At 39.2% G+C, this 18,126-nt stretch overlaps 2 protein-coding genes across 3 annotated transcripts in view; one reads left to right on the top strand and one right to left on the bottom strand.

The window, feature by feature from the left end:
- Positions 1 to 17,147, bottom strand: part of babam2 (BRISC and BRCA1 A complex member 2) — a 79,773-nt gene extending 62,626 nt beyond the window's left edge. The window contains exons 1-3 of the mRNA XM_067614970.1: positions 17,011 to 17,147; positions 14,154 to 14,230; positions 9,827 to 9,921 (exon numbers count right to left, since the gene is read on the bottom strand). Coding sequence (XP_067471071.1) covers positions 9,827 to 9,921; positions 14,154 to 14,230; positions 17,011 to 17,147 — 309 coding nt within the window. The remainder of the gene's footprint in view (positions 1 to 9,826; positions 9,922 to 14,153; positions 14,231 to 17,010) is intronic.
- Positions 17,085 to 18,126, top strand: part of rbks (ribokinase) — a 40,788-nt gene continuing 39,746 nt past the window's right edge. The window contains exon 1 of one of the 2 annotated variants that reach the window (XM_067614972.1): positions 17,085 to 17,218. Coding sequence is in view for 1 of the 2 variants with exons in the window: in XM_067614971.1 (XP_067471072.1) it covers positions 17,862 to 17,993 (132 nt within the window). In the remaining variant the exon portion in view is untranslated. Of the gene's footprint in view, positions 17,219 to 17,819; positions 17,994 to 18,126 lie in introns of those variants that run through there. The other variant, XM_067614971.1, reaches the window with a different exon arrangement.

Here is an 18,126-nt window from a genome sequence, read left to right as displayed (position 1 = left end):
TTCACACATGCAGTCTATCCCTGAAATGTTCGGGAACCTTTCCTGCATGGGGTCATGTGTGAATTCGAGCAGAGATGGATATTCAGGGAAATCTGTACCGCCAATTTTCCACCTCAGGACCTAGTAACAATTCAGGAAAAGTGCCAGCACAGCTGTGTTGTGAGTGAAAGCAGTAACTTTGCAGGGACAAGCACTTAAAGGGTTATGTCCGTCTGACGAAAGACGCTTTCTTGTGGAGCAAGCAACCAATCACAAGACTTGTGGGTGACGTACTGCAAGTTGGGAGGTGCTTGGTTTTGGCTTGTCTGTTTTCAACATGGTGGCCATGTCACAAACTTTCTCATTTTACAGCTAAACAGTAAACTAAAATATGTTTCTGAAAACATTTGAGGCGAGAAATAGGCAATGCAATGACATAATCTTGATTCATATTTGATCAGGACTGCCTAGTTTGAAAGTTTGATCTGAGTTTTGTGAGTTTCGCCCTATTCTTCTGTTGAGTTTTATGGCAGTTGGCATCTGTAAGTTTTGCATTACAGGCATCTGCCGGACTGTCCCTCCCCCCCATCTATTCCGGCATTGCCATGGCATGTGTGAAAAGGCGCAAGACGGAAATGTTCCTGAATGTAGCTGCATATGTGAATAGTGAAAATCACTAGCAGTGCCTGAAAGGTTATCACAGTAATTTACTGGAAATTATGTGTAAAAGAGGCTTTAGTCTGTCTCTCAATACTTTCCAACTGACTGTGGCACTCAGCCCCAAGACCACTGATTCCTACCCAACATGAACATTTTTAAAAACAAAATAGCAAATATTTAGTTTTACTTTTAAAAATGACAAAATAATTTCCAGAAACAGCTGGACATTGTACTTTGTAGCAAATGTTACTCAAACAGGAGCGAAGAGTGCATTTGAAGGGAACTATTTTCAGCTGTGAATTGATACATACTTGGGATTGTAAAGTAGTAAACTACAGCGCCCATGTTCATTGTATTGAAGAGACATGTCACCCAGTGATATATCAGGCTTTTCGCTACACAAGACAATACTTGTTAGTGGGATAAAATTAATTGCTGGTTTTGGTTTTCCATGGGATTAGCTGACAATTATAAAATGAATCACCTTTAAGCCTCATAACTTATACATACCAGATTCTATAACACCCTGTTGATATATTTGACATTTTCTGTCATGCACTTAAAAAGACCGCAGACTAAATTATAGGGGGGTGGGGGGAAATACCAGTAGTAAACTGGTGAATTGATCACATACAAAATAACCTCTTTTACCAACTGAGACTAACATAAACGAACTTAAGTGTGGGTCTCTCAGACACTATGTCTGTATTCCTGCTGCCCTGCAGGAATATAACAAGCTTTATGAACCATGAAAAATCATTGCACATATACTGTATAGTGAATATGTATGCATAGACTGAGCCTAGGGCTGGGCGATATGGCAAAAAATATTATCAGAATAATTTTTTCCATATTAATCAATATCAATATTTATCACAATATATCATTTGATATTGCTGCCAGTTTGAAGAGTATCCTGATAATGACTGAACCCTGAAGAAACCAAAAGGTGCGTTAGTTAATATTTAGAATAGTTTATTAACATAAAAAAATGTAATGTAAACATTTAACTTTGCAAACATGCTTTATCTGTCTAACAAAACAATACAAGTTAGCTTGTCTTGTAATTTATTAAAATAATGTAAATAAAACAAAAAGCTGTGATTATTATCACATCAAATTTCTTTGGCCATCTCGATTTAGAGGCAGAGATCTGAGTAAAAAGTGCAAAATTGTAAACCTGCCATTATGCTACATCTTTATTAGTTATACCACTTTCCCAAATGGGAAAGTGGCATAACTAACTAGTTTTCTTTAACATTAGTGTTAGTGGGTAACTAGCCTTTCATTGCTACTCTGTTTACTTAGCTTCACAGCTTTTTTCGGCTAGGGTTACTTTAGATGTGATGGGCAGTCCAGCTGTCGCCCTGCTATTGTTACCACTAGCGTAGCCTTGTCGGCAGATGCAGCAGAGTTTGTCCCTCTTCGCCAGTCTGGGGCAAGCGGCAACCTCTGGGGCTGTAAAATGAAGCCAATGCGGAAGTGCCAAAAACTGCAGTTCCTTGAATGGCCACTTGAGGCTGGCTCCAAAAGCGAGTCAATCCCCATAGACCCCCATGTTACAATGCCCAACTTTACAGCAGAAATAAACATGTTTACAACCTGGTACAAAAAATTTCCCCTTTCATGACAACTGTACAGGGGGTGAATTTTTTTATAACTCACTCGTTTAAATTTTATCAAGCTATAAAGTTATGCATAATGAAGGACATGGCTGCTTTGAGTGACAGGTCCGCCAGCCCCTAGGTGGCTTGTTTCAGCCATTCGGCCCGCCTCTTTGCCCATTTTTGATTGGCTGGGAGTTAGGCAGCGTCACGCACTGCCAAGATGGCAACGGCCGGAGTGGCTCACTTTGAGCTTCAAAACCACTCTTCAGAAACCAACGGGTGACGTCATGGTAACTACGTCCATATTTTTATACAGCCTATGGTCTGGGGTCACTGTTTACCAAAGGACAGACTCCGACATAGAGGCTAATCTGAGGGTGCGGCGGTATCATCATATCGCTTTTGTACCCCTCAGTTCCACTCATTTCTTTCCTCTATTCCGAAGGACGTCCACTTTCTTCACTGGTAGCTCAAACAATGCTTTGCAGTAGGAAATGAGCGTGTACTTTGATGTGCAAGCCAAAAACTGTAGACTGACTGGCTGTTGTCATGTTTATTTCTGCTGTGTGATAGGCTGTTAGATCTATCCATATCAAGTTAAAAATGTCATTGTTGTTTATCATCGTAATTGACACAACTTTTATTGTGATCCTGTATCGAGATCGTTTTATCATGCCGCCTTAACTGAGCCCCGAGTGATTCTGGGAACTGAAGTGCATGTGGACTATAAGTAACATTATTATTAGTCAGACAGATAGAAAGATAGGCATAATAATCTGTTGAACTGACCAGAATAGGCTTTCATTATTAGAAATATGTTAATTTTTCTCACATTCTGGCCATGCACCCAAATACAGCCAATTGTGCTCCCCAGGTGGAAGAAAAGAGACAAACAACAAATCCACACTATGCTGTGGAAGCAGTTTCTGCTGGAATTTCCAGAGTAACTAGACAGAGCCTACCACTGAAACACACAGCAACGGACTGCAGGACAGATAAGTGGAAACATGTTGATGCTGTATCTAGGGAGGCCATCGAGGCTAACTCCAGGTCTCGGCCAAACACACACATAGACTGAGAAAGATGCAAAACACTGGGGAACTCCCGAAATGTTTAGTGCTGCATGCATCGCTGGACAAGTCTAGACCAGACAAATGATACATTACACACAAGAAGGGCACTGAGGGCAGACAAGTAGTAGTATTAGGTGAATAAAAAAGAGGTGCAATTGGAGCTAACTGTTCTTATTTGCTGTTCAGCACATGCACACTTACTCATTTCTCATGGTAGAAGATTACTGGGAGATACTGTAGCTAAAATGACACAAGATCCTAACAATGTTGTTGGGTCTGCAGACATAAGTGATGAAACATGCCAAAATATTTTTTTCCTGCAGTGAAGCATCCTGCTCCTCTAGAGGTTTCCACTTATCTGAGATTCCTGGGTCTTGCATTATTTCTGTCCCCGAATTCAGCGTGGGCGACCTGGAACTCTTGTGCTGTTTATCCAAATCAGTGTCAGTGATCTATGGTACACATGATTTGTAGTTACTGGGCCAAAACATACAAAACCACCTGTATAATCCTTTCATGGCTTGCACTGTTTAATTTGGACAACTGCAATACCTATTACTCATTGCACTCATGTGGGTGTGTGCGGTACGTGTGTACAACACATCATGGAGGGGAAAGGAGGTCAGAAAATTTACGATTACTGAATTGCGCATCACGATTACACAATGACGATACCGTCAAAACAAAAAAAAATATGCCATCATTAACAATCATAGTCAGACATGCTGAGAGGTATGTGTGTTGAATTTAGTTCATTTTATGTCAAACATATTCAATTGATTCATAATTTATGGATATTTTCAACAAATATTTGTACAAAACGATTAAAAATTAAACTCTGTTCTGTAGTCATCATTTACTGAATTAGGGAAGAAAAAAAGAACCGTGTGATGAAACAGTACATCCTCTACATAAGGGATTTAAGTAGTACTCCCTCCCTTCCTGCCTCTGTCATTTCCTCTTCTCTGGTCACTTTTCCGGGCAACTCCTGGGTCGACCTACTCTCTTGTATTGCTGTCAATAAGCATGGTGAACACGTGTCTTCCCAAAGTCCGCTCTGCTGGGTTAACTCCCCTCCACCTGAGCAAAGTTCAACACAGACTACAATACTCTTAGCGTGCGGTGCTGGCTGGAATAGAGTGTATTGTCAACGATAATAGTCTGTTTGGAAAAAGAGCTTCTGCAGGACTTGATAAAAAAAAATGAAGGAAAGACTGTCCAAAAATATGCAGTGTTACATCACTTTTACGATCCATTGTGACTCACGCCCGCCTTCAGAACAGTTGTAAACACTTTCACCTTTGTGTGTGCTGCACCGTTCCCATAACCTTCTGAAATCGAAAAGCTGACATTCACACCCATTTAACGCATTGATTGGTCATCTGTGCCGAGGTGAGAAAGGAGAGTAGAGATTTGAAACACCTTTCACATTTCAAAAGTGCATGGAGAAGAAAAGAAGTCTGAAGTATAAAGATCTTTATACTTCAAGTGTTACTGGATTTGACCCCTTCGGAGGTGAGAAAGGAGCCAGGGTTTGAACTTCTCTCTCTCTAGCTCTGCTTTTTCATTCTTGACACAACTCTTTGTGTCACTTTTTATGTGAACAACCAAGTGCAACACAATGAATGACTTTCAGGAGATACAGTCTGAAGATACGCGTAGTTACCCCTGCATTTAAACAATATTTCATCTCTCATGTCCCCTTCTCCTCTCTATGACCGTCGGCTTAGAGAGAATTTGACTTCTGATGTGGTTGGACAACACGTCATATGAACTGGTTCTGAGTGACCATAAACCAACTCTTAAACTTCATTGGTTTTAGGTATGTGCAGCTATATATGACAGCAATATATACGACAACTGAGTGTATATGCTGTACACAAACACATAGATTCTTACACACACGTCCCCACACCAAGGCTAGGCTAGCCCGACAAGCACCTTTAGTCACCAAGCACATTTATTTGGGGCTTACATTACTTCAGCTCCCATGGTAAAAACCAACAACACATGTTCCCCACTATTTAAAACTTCAACTACAGTCTCATTATGTCCACCACAGTTAAGTAATCTTTGATAAGCCGCGTTTTAACTGCCAAATGTTATCAATTAAACTTTTAGGTTAGATAGCCATAAATGTGTCAGAGTGGTTAAGTGATGATTAAAGTTAAATGGGCAATCATCTGTCAATATAGGACTTATTTCCAGGTTGAAAGGGACAATGCCTTCCTCTCTGCCCAAAATAAACCCATTAGAGTGGCAGATGACTTTCCGCAAACCCTGCACAATTAGACTTATGAAGCTAGTGCGAGGGGTTAACATGAGTGACCAGTTAAAAAACAAGCCTTACAGTACGTTTCAAAGCACTCTGAGGAAGGGAACTGCCCCGGTGGCCAATTAGCCACGGTCTGGATGCCATTTAGCCTACATTTGCACTTGCCAGTGAACCCTTGCACCCTAGCAACAATGCAACACTGAACCTCAATAAATGTGTGGCAGATTTTGCTCATATTCCATGGCTCATGCAACTGTTCTGCCATAAAAGGTTTATTTGTGGGACATGTGGCCTCTCGTCATCCAGCTGGAGTATTTAAGTCTCTTTCATCCCTCTTGCATTGTGGTTTAAATGTTGAAAGGACTTTTCTTAATAATCACTGAGGTTTGAGGATTTCTTCATTATTGCAGCTGTCACATTTCAAGTCTGAATTACAACACCTTCTACGGGAGACATGCAGATATTTCGGTGGAAGTCTTATTTTGTAAAGGGAAATCGTTTTTTTTCGTTCCAGTATGGACACTGTACCATGCAGGGCTGTTGGTGGATGTATCATGAGCCTGTTTTTGTCTTGTCTTATTTTTTTCAACAGCATTAAGTTTCTCTGTCTAAACAGCAACATGGATAATAAACCTACTCAAGGCCTGGTGACAGCAGGGAAAAACACAAGGCTAAACAGGGAAGCTAATGATACCCTTGGCTGGCTGTAAACAAGAGCAATGTGTTGCTGAGACATCAAGAATTCAACCAGGCACTGACAGGAGGACCTAAAATTAGCCTAATGTTTACCCCCCTTTGGATTACAAAGGCCAGAAGTATATTGCTTCCACTTCTTGGCTTTATTTATCAGTAGCACATAATTATGTTTTTACTTGTCTTTAGCCAACAGAATCTCATCATTTTGTTAAAAAAACAAATAGGTCACATTTTACTGTAGTTACGTGTTGAACAAGCTACCAGGAAATATTCTGCAGTTCCTGGGTTAATTTGTTTTAAGAGGATTCTTTCTAAATTCACACTGCTAGTGCTGATGGTAAAACTTTCCCAGAGGTAATGGGGGGAAATTTAAGGAATTACTGGGAATCCAGGGTTTTAAAGAGTTAGAGGGGGAAGTGCTTACTGAAAATGTACAGGAAAAAGGGAGTGAGTAGGAGAGGAGGATCTTGGCCAGAAACACAGACGCAGGAAGATTATGAAAGCATGAACAGAAAAACACAGCGAGAATATAAGTGAGAAAATAAACAAGCGGTAGGCTGCCAAGCACTGGCTCAGCAGAGGTACTTCCCCTTATGTGCACAGCTGGATTTATGAGACGGTGAGCAATACTCCCCTCTCCTCTCCCAGACTCTGACACAAGCAGGGGAATTTAGCTGCTCCATGCTAGGCTGCTTCAAAAATAGCATTGGATAGCTGCACAGTAGTAGCCTAATAGCAACAACAACAAGGAAGTGCTCATAGAGTGTTGATCTACAGTAAGACTTCATAATCTCTCCAATCAACACTGTACTGAGTCAATGACAGCCCACAGATGCTTAATTTCATAGAGTAACAGGTTTGTTACATATGGTTAGCCAAAGGTGGTTTGATGACAGTGTTACAGGCCACACAGTCACCAGTATCTGTCAGTTTTCTTCAGTTTCTTTAGCCTAAAAGCAAATAGCAAATTGTGTGAGTTTAGAACTAAGTGGATAAAAGATAACAGCCAGAAAAAGGGTTAGGGTTAGGGTCAGTGTCAGGGTCAGGGTTAGGGTTAGGGTTAGGGTCAGGGTTAGGGTTAGGGCCAGGGTTAGGGTTAGGGTCAGGGTCAGGGTACTGGACATAAAACAGTGTTGGCATCGAATAAAGTCTGGGGTTTTGCAGAATGATCCAATATTGACATTCTTGTAATGGCAATATGGGCTGAAAGGTCATAGGTTCATAAAAATAAAAAAGGTTTCTGCCTGTTGGGCAAATTTCATGCCAATAATTTGCATCCAAAACAAAAGTTTCCATCCAAATGTGGTGCAAATAATAACAGAATTTTCAGAAAATCGGCAAAACAAAATGTTAATTAATGAGCATTGCCATCCACTACTGTTGTGTATGTAGTGTAGTGTAGTGTAGTGTATGTGAATGTTAGGAGTTGGCTCATCAAGCCATTGCCAGTGCCATTAAACCATTGCAGAAGAAGAGGGCGCAACGAAACATCATTAGAGGAGTGCTAGTCAAACCTCAAATGATGGAAAACCTTGTGGGAAATGTGATGAAATATGACATTTGTTTATTTCATAATTTGAGGAGAGGAACAGACTTCTCGTCACTCCACGCATATCTGATGTTTTAATCTGACACTATTTTTCCTTTCTTCAGTGGAGTGGAAGCTTGCGTGACATTAAACTTGCATGATGTACAGTGGTTGTGATTTATTTGATAAGTATGTTTCCATTTCACTTTTTTACACTGTCCTTTTATTGATATAATAACTTTTCCACCTCAGCCACACCTAAAGCAATATTTTGACATATTTTCAAATTTCTGGCATATCCACTTTTTTTTCTAAGATTATTTTTTTGGCATTTTTGCCTTCATTAGATAGTGGGCAGCGAGGAAGCAGACGGGGGTATGACATGGAGCAAGGTTGGAATCAAACGTTCAGAATCAGAAACGTTGCAGTTATGTGGCATGTGCAATAACCATGTGGCTACCGGGGCACTCCCACTCTGTACTTTTTATGTGTAAATTAAAAAGGCACATGAAAAATGTGACCATTAGCTTTTGCAATATGCTGATCAAACACAAACAACCAAAACATATAGAATCAAACACATAACCTATGCTGTTTGGCAGAGCAGTATAAGTCTCTTTCTGTCTTTGAAACACACATACAACCGGTTTTATCATTAGCATTCCTGCTCATGAGACAGATTTCCTCGTCTGAGAGACGGAAATGTGTTTTTTTTTTTTTCGTTGTTGTTGGTGGTAAGTTGTGCTTGCCTTAAAATGGAGTGTAAAGTCTTGAGAGGAACTGGACTAACAAGGCAGGGCAAAACAAATAAGTGACATGTTTTCTGCCAAGGCCAATGTTTTTTATGACTTTATACAAAGTCTGTTATTCCTTCCTGGTGTGCTGAAGTTTCTCTTCAGCCTAAAAATGTTTTACACAGCCCAGGCCTGTGGTGGAAAATCTGGTAAAACTCACTGTCAAATGAAATTATACAAAAGAATATTCACAACATTTCCTGATAGTACGCCCTGATTATCCCGTTCCATCTCTAAAAATCTCAAGATGTTTCAGGAATCCCAGGACCAGACCTTTGAAAATAATGTAGAAAAAACTGACAATGAAATGCACGCATTACAAACAAAATTTATCTGGAAATTATGGTCATGTTGTGTGTGTAGCTGCTTGCATTAATACATAAGTAAACATTAAAACTACACCCTTTTTGCAAAGTACACATTGCTGATGCAATCCGTCCCTGAAAACCAGCTTTCATATCGGACACAAGTTATTTACAAAGTCTACATACTTTATCTCGCTGTTTTCTGGTTAAAGGCGCAGCAACTTTGGAGACAAGTTCTTTAGATACAAGCTTAGAGAGAAAAGACGTTCACAAGTTATATTTACACAAAGTAACATCAAACTAATGACATGATATTCTCCTCCAGGTGAATTTCCGAGAAGCCTGGCATTACTACGAACCTGTTTCTCACAGGGCACTTTAACATACATGTTCTACACAATCTGGTACAGCCCATTTATCCTGTTTAGGCTAGCTTGGAAATGATTCATAGCTTTACAGAGATAACCAGATTTGCAGATAAACAGTAAGTCAAAATAGAGCTTATGGCATAATGAACTGCAACTGCCAATTATTGCAACATTTCCAGCTATCTACCACCGCACACCCACAGTGGCTGCTGAGTGTTAGTTAGCTTTTACAAAAGGGTGTTTTGTGGCAGTGCTTCAACTCCCTCTGGCTACTGGGAGCAGTGAAGTTGTGATCAGCAGTTTGAGGCATCTGTCTGACATTTAAGAGCACATAGGAGAACCACGCAACACAGCAAATGAAAAGAAAAAGATCTGGCTTTAAGTGGAAAAGAACAAAAAACAAATCATGTGTGCAGAGAAAGGAAATAAATTATTTATTTATGGTAAAATAATCTCATTATCTCTGTCACCATTTTATTTTCTTCTGGAAAAAAAAAAAAAAAACAGAAATAATGATTCTCACATGAGCGTGGATACTCACCGGTAATTCAGAAGGTTCAGGGAGAAACTCTGCATCTTCTCCAAAAATAAAATCTGGAGGCAATTCTGGATACCGTGCATTAAATATGATATCCCCTGGAAGAAAAGAGGAAAACTGATTATTATCTGATTGATGACCTACCGCACTGATTCAGACTACATGAATCTGACACAAAAGTTGAATTACTTCTACTATAAAATGACCTAAGAAGTATCAAGGGATGACCGTTCACCTCACATAAGCCTATACTTATGTCTGCAAAAAACTCAATCTTAATAAGCCATTGTGAAGTGAAAACATATGTCCAGTGGAGTGTGATTATTTCATTTTGTCATTTCCTACATGTGATTATTTCATTTTGGGAAGATGTTTTGGGGTAAGTTTGAAGAGGTTTATTTCAGTTAATCAAGGCCAGTGGTGAGTCTGTGTGTCTGTTGGGAAAAGGAAGGTTGTGTTATGCTTATGGCTTCAGAGACCTGGGCACTGATTTACAGATTGTGTACACATGGTGAAGTACTTCCTGAGTTTTCACCTATTAATTCTCTCTTTGAGCTGCACAAATAAAGTTATTATTATTATTACTCACCTAATATTAGTGTGGGAACCTGGTTTACTCTGTCTAGTTTCAAGATGTGTGTTGAACATTGCTGAATCATGGGTGACTGCAGCAAGAACAAAGTGAAATTATCTTAACCCCTATGTCCTGACGGCTGAATCTGATATGGAATGGCTTGTTGAGGCAGTTTGGTTTTTTCTGCACGGTATGGATTTGAGCTCTGTGGTTTTTTTTTTTAAGCACCTAAACTGATGAGCAAACTTGACATTTACCGGTGAAGCTGCTCACATCCTGCCAAACAGGTCTGTCTTGTGAAGATAAGTGCAGAGATATCTTTTAATATATTACCCAAGAAGGAACGTTAAAATCAAGTTTAGTTTGGGGAGTTTTTATTTATGATATTTAAAAGGAGGGAAACAAATAAGTGCTGAACACGATCATTTCAAAAAAATGCAGAGTTAATTGCTAATGCATTCGGATGAGATACAAAATAAAACTACAGATTGTAAACGGCCTTGGTTGAAGCAAGGACAAGACATCATGACATGATCACATAACACGCTGCTTAGCCTGGTTCACAATGTTCTGATATTATGTTACACAATTCTATTTGTGTGCTGCAAGACTGTTCTGTTCTGCTTTTTTTGGTCTTTCCAGCGACAGCAAAAAGAGACAAACGTACACATATGGAAGTATTTTTCCAGTGGAGAAGAGTCAAACGAGGAGACGAGAGAGAGGATGTGCGGTAAACGCTACTGGAAGTCAGTCAAAGATGTACTGGCATGATTCCAGACGGAAAAAGGAGGTCTCGGAACGGCAACCTTTACAGGTTATAGCATACGCTTTTATATATCGCTTTGTTCATACATCCTGAGACAGCCTCCACACTTCGGCTGTAGTCTGGTAACACACACACACACACACGGGTCTGCATAACGTGACTCCGCAAAGTCTCAATCAAAAGAGTAATGACACACATGGGTCTGGATAACGTGCCTTCATAAAATCTTACTTCTATTTCAGCCAGACATCTTATTGAGGTCATAAGGGCGTAATATGTACAACAACAAAGGCCACAAATTGTTGTTTAGCAGCACCAGCCACGGTGGTGAAATGGAAGAGGGGGGGGGGGGCTTGCATTAGTGGTGCTTAGCTCTGTGCAGATTGTGCCACACTTTTGCACGCTATCAGTAGGCAGGTCCATAGACTGGCAGACACCAACCTGCGGCCCTGCATCCTTGATTAAACAAACGCTCTTCCTCAGGCCAGAGCACAGGAAAGCACAGCAACTAGTACAACAGCTGCAGAGATGTCACGTGCCATGCCAGAATGCCAGCGGTCTGTTTTTGTTTTGTTTTTTCTCAGGTTGCAGCCTTCATGTCTCCATGAATTAAAGACTTCTTCCTAAACTATGACAGAGTAAAGACGGGGTAGGCTGCATGGCCACATCACAATGTCAAAACACCTATCTCACAAAGAAGTACATTATGTATTATTCCAGGTAAATCTAATTATCTAGTGTAATTACGTGACGTCACTTTATATTTACTAGAAGGAAACTATGTCCAAAAATACTCAAGAGCTCAAGTGTTGGAACCAGCAGCTAAAACTTTCCAGACAGGTCTGAAGTCTCATCCTGCTATCGCCCAGATGGTGACAAACACTTTTGCGTGTTTCTAAGTGACTCCACAATTGTGTTGCATATACTTCAATCTTACATCTACACATTCCTCGAGTCGCGCCACAACATCCTGACACAGGTCATAACCATTTCTGTCAGGCCAGATTTTTAGCAAATTTTGCTCAATAAGCAAAGCCCACTTCCCCTAACTAGCCGTGGGTTTTTTCCCCGCAGCAGGCCTGCATTTACACTAAACATGACACAAAGGAACTTCAGACACGTACTCTTGATGCTTTAGGCATGTCCTAATCAGTGCTGGAAAATAACTAAATACATTTACTCACGTATTATACTTAAATGCAAATTTGAGGTACTTGTACTTGAGCATTTCCGTTTTTTGCTACTTTATACTTCCACTCCACTACATTTCAGAGGGAAATATTGTACTTTCTACTCCATTTATTTGACAGCTTTAGTTACTTTTCAGATGAAGATTTGACACAATGGATAATAGAACAAGCTTTTAAAATACAACACATTGTTAGATGTCTATGAGTTGTTAACAGCTCCACCAAATAGTGATTTTTCCCTCTAAACTTCTCACATGGCTTCATTTCAATAAATGTTCAAATGATCCAATATTTCAGCAAAAATCAAAGAAAAAAAATCCAAAAGCTGAAAACATATTTGTGTATCAGAACTTTTGTTTTTTTCTTCTTTCCTCTCCCACTAATTATCTCATGACCCCTCAGATTTATCTGCTGACCCTTTGGAGGGGCCTGAACCCTAGGCTGGGAACCACTGGACTAAACTAACTGTATATAAAGTAGTTGAAACTAGCTCCACCTCCAGCAGCTACAACAGTAACATGCTTCAGTATTAGTAATCTAATGATGTCATATATAATAATACATCAGTCAGTTTACTGCAATACTTTAACTACATCAAGCTGATAATGCAAAACAGACTTTTATTTGTAATAATAGTATTTTTACATTGTTGCACTGGTACTTTTACTTAAGTAAAAGATTTACTTGATTTCATTTAGACCTGCACATTAACAGACTACTGTTACTGTTTACTTCCGTTAACTTGATTGGTGACAAACTGATGCCCACACATAATGGAGCGATGATAAATGATATGTGTGTGTGTATACGAGCCTAATATGGCTCTCATGACTCACAATACTTCCAGTAACACCGAATTGAAATCATTCTAAATCACGATAAGAATTACTCAACAACATCTAGTGATATTGCCCATTGGGCACGTTAGGAGGCATGCTCATGAGGGAAAGTCTCTTGATGTGGGCTTCCTCTCAGAAGTGAAAGACCATTCCAGTAAAGTTAAGTGGCAAAAACAACAGCAGGTTTACTGGTATCACTTCACTGATTAAGCATCTTCATCATCAGAAAAATATTCATCATGTTTTTGTACTTCAGGAATTCCTGTGGGTGCTCTTGGTCTTATGCTTGTTTAGTAACTGCAGTTAAAATACATTCCTACGGTGGTGTTTGGTTAATGATGCATTTTGTTGAAGTGATACAGAGTGTTTACATGGTTTTTTCTATGACTGCCCTCTTTCTTTTTTTTTCCAGCTGTCCTCAGAGTTCTCATTACCTCAAAAAAAAAAGAAGAAGAAGAAGAGAAGAGGCCATGAAAAAGAGGTTTGAGGTTTGCTTCTTAGACATTTTGAAGGATCCATTTTCCCAGATAGTGGATCATTTTGTAGCATGAGTATGGTTGGAGGATTAGGCTGTTGTTGCAGTCCAATTCAATATTTAGTGTTTTTATGATTTCACGTGGTGTTGGTGATTTCAGCTGGTGTAAAAGTGAAACCACCTCTCATCTCATCATCATCAAAGTGGCCCCCTGTGAGACAGAAGTGAACCTTTCTGCCCCCAAAACACTGATCAAGGTTGGCTTGAAATGTTTTATCTGGAATTAAATTAACTCAGCACTGACATACTCTTTTTAAAGTGTAGTCCCATTGCTCTAGACAACGAATCAATTAACCTGAGCTCAGTGAGTGAACCGCATATTGAAATGCTGTCAGTTCTTACATTTTAGAGTACAAAGAAACAAACAAATGGATGAAAAAAACACAGGAATTCAATTGCATTAAATGAGCTCAAGTGCTTACTTACATTTGAGGGTTTCTCCAGCGTAGGGGATGTGAAGTTTGAAGCGATCGCAGCAGGGACCAGGAGTCAGAGATGTGCATCTGAACGAGGAGGTTAATGAAAACAACAAAAGAGTCAGCGGGAACACTTGGTCTAATAGTCTGAGAGCAAGTAACAGTAAACATTTGCAAGGTTTCTGATTCATCAAAACACACTACATTACTGACTGTGACTAAAGATTGTGTTCTTCAGAGCGCCAACACAAACTACTGTCTATTTATGTCAAATTCCACTCTACACATCACCAGTGTACAGCCTGGTGTGATGAGAAACATGAATAAGTTGCAATTTTAAATGATTTTATGGAGGACAAACAGGGAAAGTGGGTGTAAAGTTTGACATCAGACCGCCAGATTTCAGCTGATATTGACATGATTCAATCTTGGTCGCTGTTGTACTAACACTAACAAACTGCCTGAATAAGGCCTGACAATAGGACCACCTGTTGCATACAGCCAGCCAGCTAATGAAATGTAACCTGCATGCACCAAGTGTGGGATATATTAGTGTGGTTTTTCTTTTTTTTATATGTATATATGTTATTTTACAGCACATCAGTCATAAAAAACAATAGATCTACTAGGTATAGGTATTTTGGATTTATTGTACAGTTTTACGTTAAACAGGGAAAATGATTAATTTTGTTTGTTTATAATTTTCTTGACATACTTTTTTGTGAAGATCAGAATTTAGTAAATCTGAGAAATCTAGGTCTGCATTTTTAAGTAGGACACTCAGCTTATAGTGTGACAAGAAACATGACAAAACTCTCACTAAATTGATGTGTGATTCATTTATGACACATTTCCTATAACTAAATATAACTATAACATGTAGACTAGATGTGATTAATTGATTTATCGTTATGTCTATAAATGTCAGAAATTAGTGAAAAATGCTCTTTATAGTTTGCCACAGTCCAAGGTGACATCTTCTAATTTCTTCTTTTGTCCATCCAACAGTCCAAAACCAAAAGATATGAAGTTTACTATAACGTATGATGAAGAAAAGCGTCAAATCGTCACATTCGAGCAGCTGAAACAAGCACGTTTTGGCATTTTATCTGAAAGAATGACTAAAATGATTATTTAATTATTAAACTAGTTGCTGATTAATATTCTGTTGATCGTTATATCTCTAATATCGACTTTGGTTAAAACGCTCATTTAAGACACCTGATGCATCTCTTTTTGATGAGAAAGTACTTTTACCATTAAGGTCATTTCTTTCGTTTTCTGCCCTACAAGTTTCCACACATCCCTGCTAAGACAATAATAAAGTCTTTAAATAAAATCTTTATCTTAATTAAAGATATGTAAATGACCACTATTTGACTTTAAGAGGTTTCTAGTGGAGTTGTGGTGAGTTGTAGCATCACTACTTCAACATTAGGATTATTATTTAGTTTGCTTAGCAACAATCAAAAAAGTCCCTCTTTCACCACTAATTCCCTGACGATGAGCTCCTACAGCTTCCGTTTTCTTACTAGTTTACTAAAAAACAGCTGTTGCCAGATTAGTCTAAACCAAACATGCCAACCAGTCATCTGAAAGACTGATAACAGCTGAAAGGCCTTACATCGGTCATGTCTTCCAGCTGTGACTAAAGTCAATTGCAGATAAGCTGTAATAGGTCACATGATGACAAATATGATGATCTTGTAGATATTTTTGAAAAATATATTGCTTAGTTAAGCACAGATACAGTTCCTTTAATAGAGTTGCAAAGTGGGACAAGTTAAAGTGTCCAGGGTTCAGTAAGAAAAAGTGCTGTTCATTTTTCCACATAGACATTTCTAGGTAACTGATAGTTGGAGGGTATGAAACTCTTCCAGCTGAATCACGAGTATGAAAGATGAGCAAGTGCGTTAGAATATATGTAGTAAGTCAAACCTTTCTGTACAAAAATGTAAAAGCTATGACTGGTGAGAAAAATCCAACCACTGAGCTTAAAATGATATTACATGTACTGCTAAAGATGAAGCTTTGTACCTTTATAATACATTCAAAAGTTTAAAGATCAGGCACTTCAGGACGGACAAAAATGTCTCATCAAAGCCCAAAATAGATGAAACAAACACACCAGACTGCCTACAGAGCTGACAGGTTATTTTAGTTTGCAGTTTTTACAAACAGGTAGAGTGGGATGACTCGACTTTAATGCTGTTATAGAGGACAACTGAACCAGCAGTCATTAGGATTTATCTGATAACCTATTGGCAAAATAAATCTTACAACAGGTCAAACATGGGAAAAAAGCTACAATGCATTATGTTGATAAATACTGCAGTCTGGATTTTGTGGTATCTTGTTATTTCAGAAAAATAGGGCACTTTTTTTTTTTCTCTCATTGCACTTCCGTAGAAAACAGCGCTCTAGTGTCAAACTCTGCACATGCATTGTTCTGCACGGTGAAGCTCAAACATCCAACTGAAGGAGCAAGAAAAAATATGTTTTTGAGTGGAGGGAGACTTTAAATATTTATAAATATAATATATAAGCAGTAATAAGTACTTTAAAGCACTATGTTTGCATATCTGCTGTGGGTTTAATGTGTATTTTCTGATAATCCCTGTATTAAAGTCTTTTGCACTGAATATTTACCCCCAAAAAAGTTTAAATATTAGACACTGGGTCAGTCTTACATGATTGATACTAACGACTCAAAAGGAATATGTAGATATGTAGATTTTGTTTGCAGTGATTGCCCCAATTCCCATATCATTTGAATGCGCCATCCCTGCAGTGCTACATTCAAATGATCTGCGATATGACTCTTGTGTTTCACTCGGGGAACCAGTGGTGCAAAAACTACACCTCACCCAGTTTTGAGGTCTGTGACACGGAGACAGTTGGTGGAGTCCAGTCCCACACGGCCGTCCCGCACCACGCTGCACAGCAGGGGCCGCAGCTCCGGTGATATCCGGTGCAGTGCGACCTCAGGGGACATACTGCTCATTGTGTCCGCTCCGAGGAGTCTGTGGACAGGACACAGTCAGACGGTGAAGGGATAACGCAGTAAAAGTCAATGTATGTGAACTGCATCATGTACTGGAGATGACACGGTCATGTTTGTTTCCTGGTGTAATGGAAATGTTGGTCTACGCGTCAGAATCGATTATCAGTTATCTGTTCTAAGATTTTGACTTTTTGGGGGGACACACGGTAAATGTTCGCCGACATGAAAATGTGTTTAGGTGAGAAGTATATGATGAAACTGGTCAGGAGCACAACATTGAGACGGGAATAAAACATTTTCTATGACACTTGCCTCCTCTCCATGTTTATAAACTGACTGTAGACTGGATGCTCGGTAGCTATCGTTAGTTTACGTCATACTGTGTCAAATTGCTATAATTTGAACGTGCGGTTTAGTTAAAAAACAATGTGTCCAGTATTATAAATTGAAATGTAACCTACGGTGTGTGTTAAGAGTACCTGAATGAGCTGGAAAGTCAGATAGTTTAAGCGTTGACTGTAATGTTTACTTCATGCTCCCAAACATTTCCGCTACATGTTGTTTGGGTCCTTAGCCACTTAGCCGTCCGTGATAATGCCTGTCGATACAATTAGTATTGCCATCCGCAGAGCCAAATTTCTTACAATAACATCACTGATAAAAGCATGTTTTTATTTTATAAACGTATGCATGAGCAATTTTACGCAACGGTAAATGTGTAGGCACTTATTCAATCACAACAATGGGTCCGGCAGTAGCTGTAACATAGCAGCTGATATTGCGCACTTTGACCCTCTGGTCTGTCTGCAGTTGCTCACTCTACTAGAGCAAAATTTTAAATGCAAGGTAAATAATGTGTCGCATTTCTCTTCCTTACAACAGTTTGTCTCAAAATACTTTATTTAACGTAAGCGTTTAATTAAGCTGAGTCATATTCCTTTTGTGTTTTTGTGATATATTGCACAATACTCCTAGCTAA

Source organism: Thunnus thynnus, chromosome 16, assembly GCF_963924715.1.
Source record: "Thunnus thynnus chromosome 16, fThuThy2.1, whole genome shotgun sequence".
NCBI classification, from domain to species: Eukaryota; Metazoa; Chordata; class Actinopteri; order Scombriformes; family Scombridae; genus Thunnus; species Thunnus thynnus.
The sequence above is the reverse complement of the archived record's forward strand: the minus strand, read 5'-3'. Positions and strand labels throughout refer to the sequence as shown.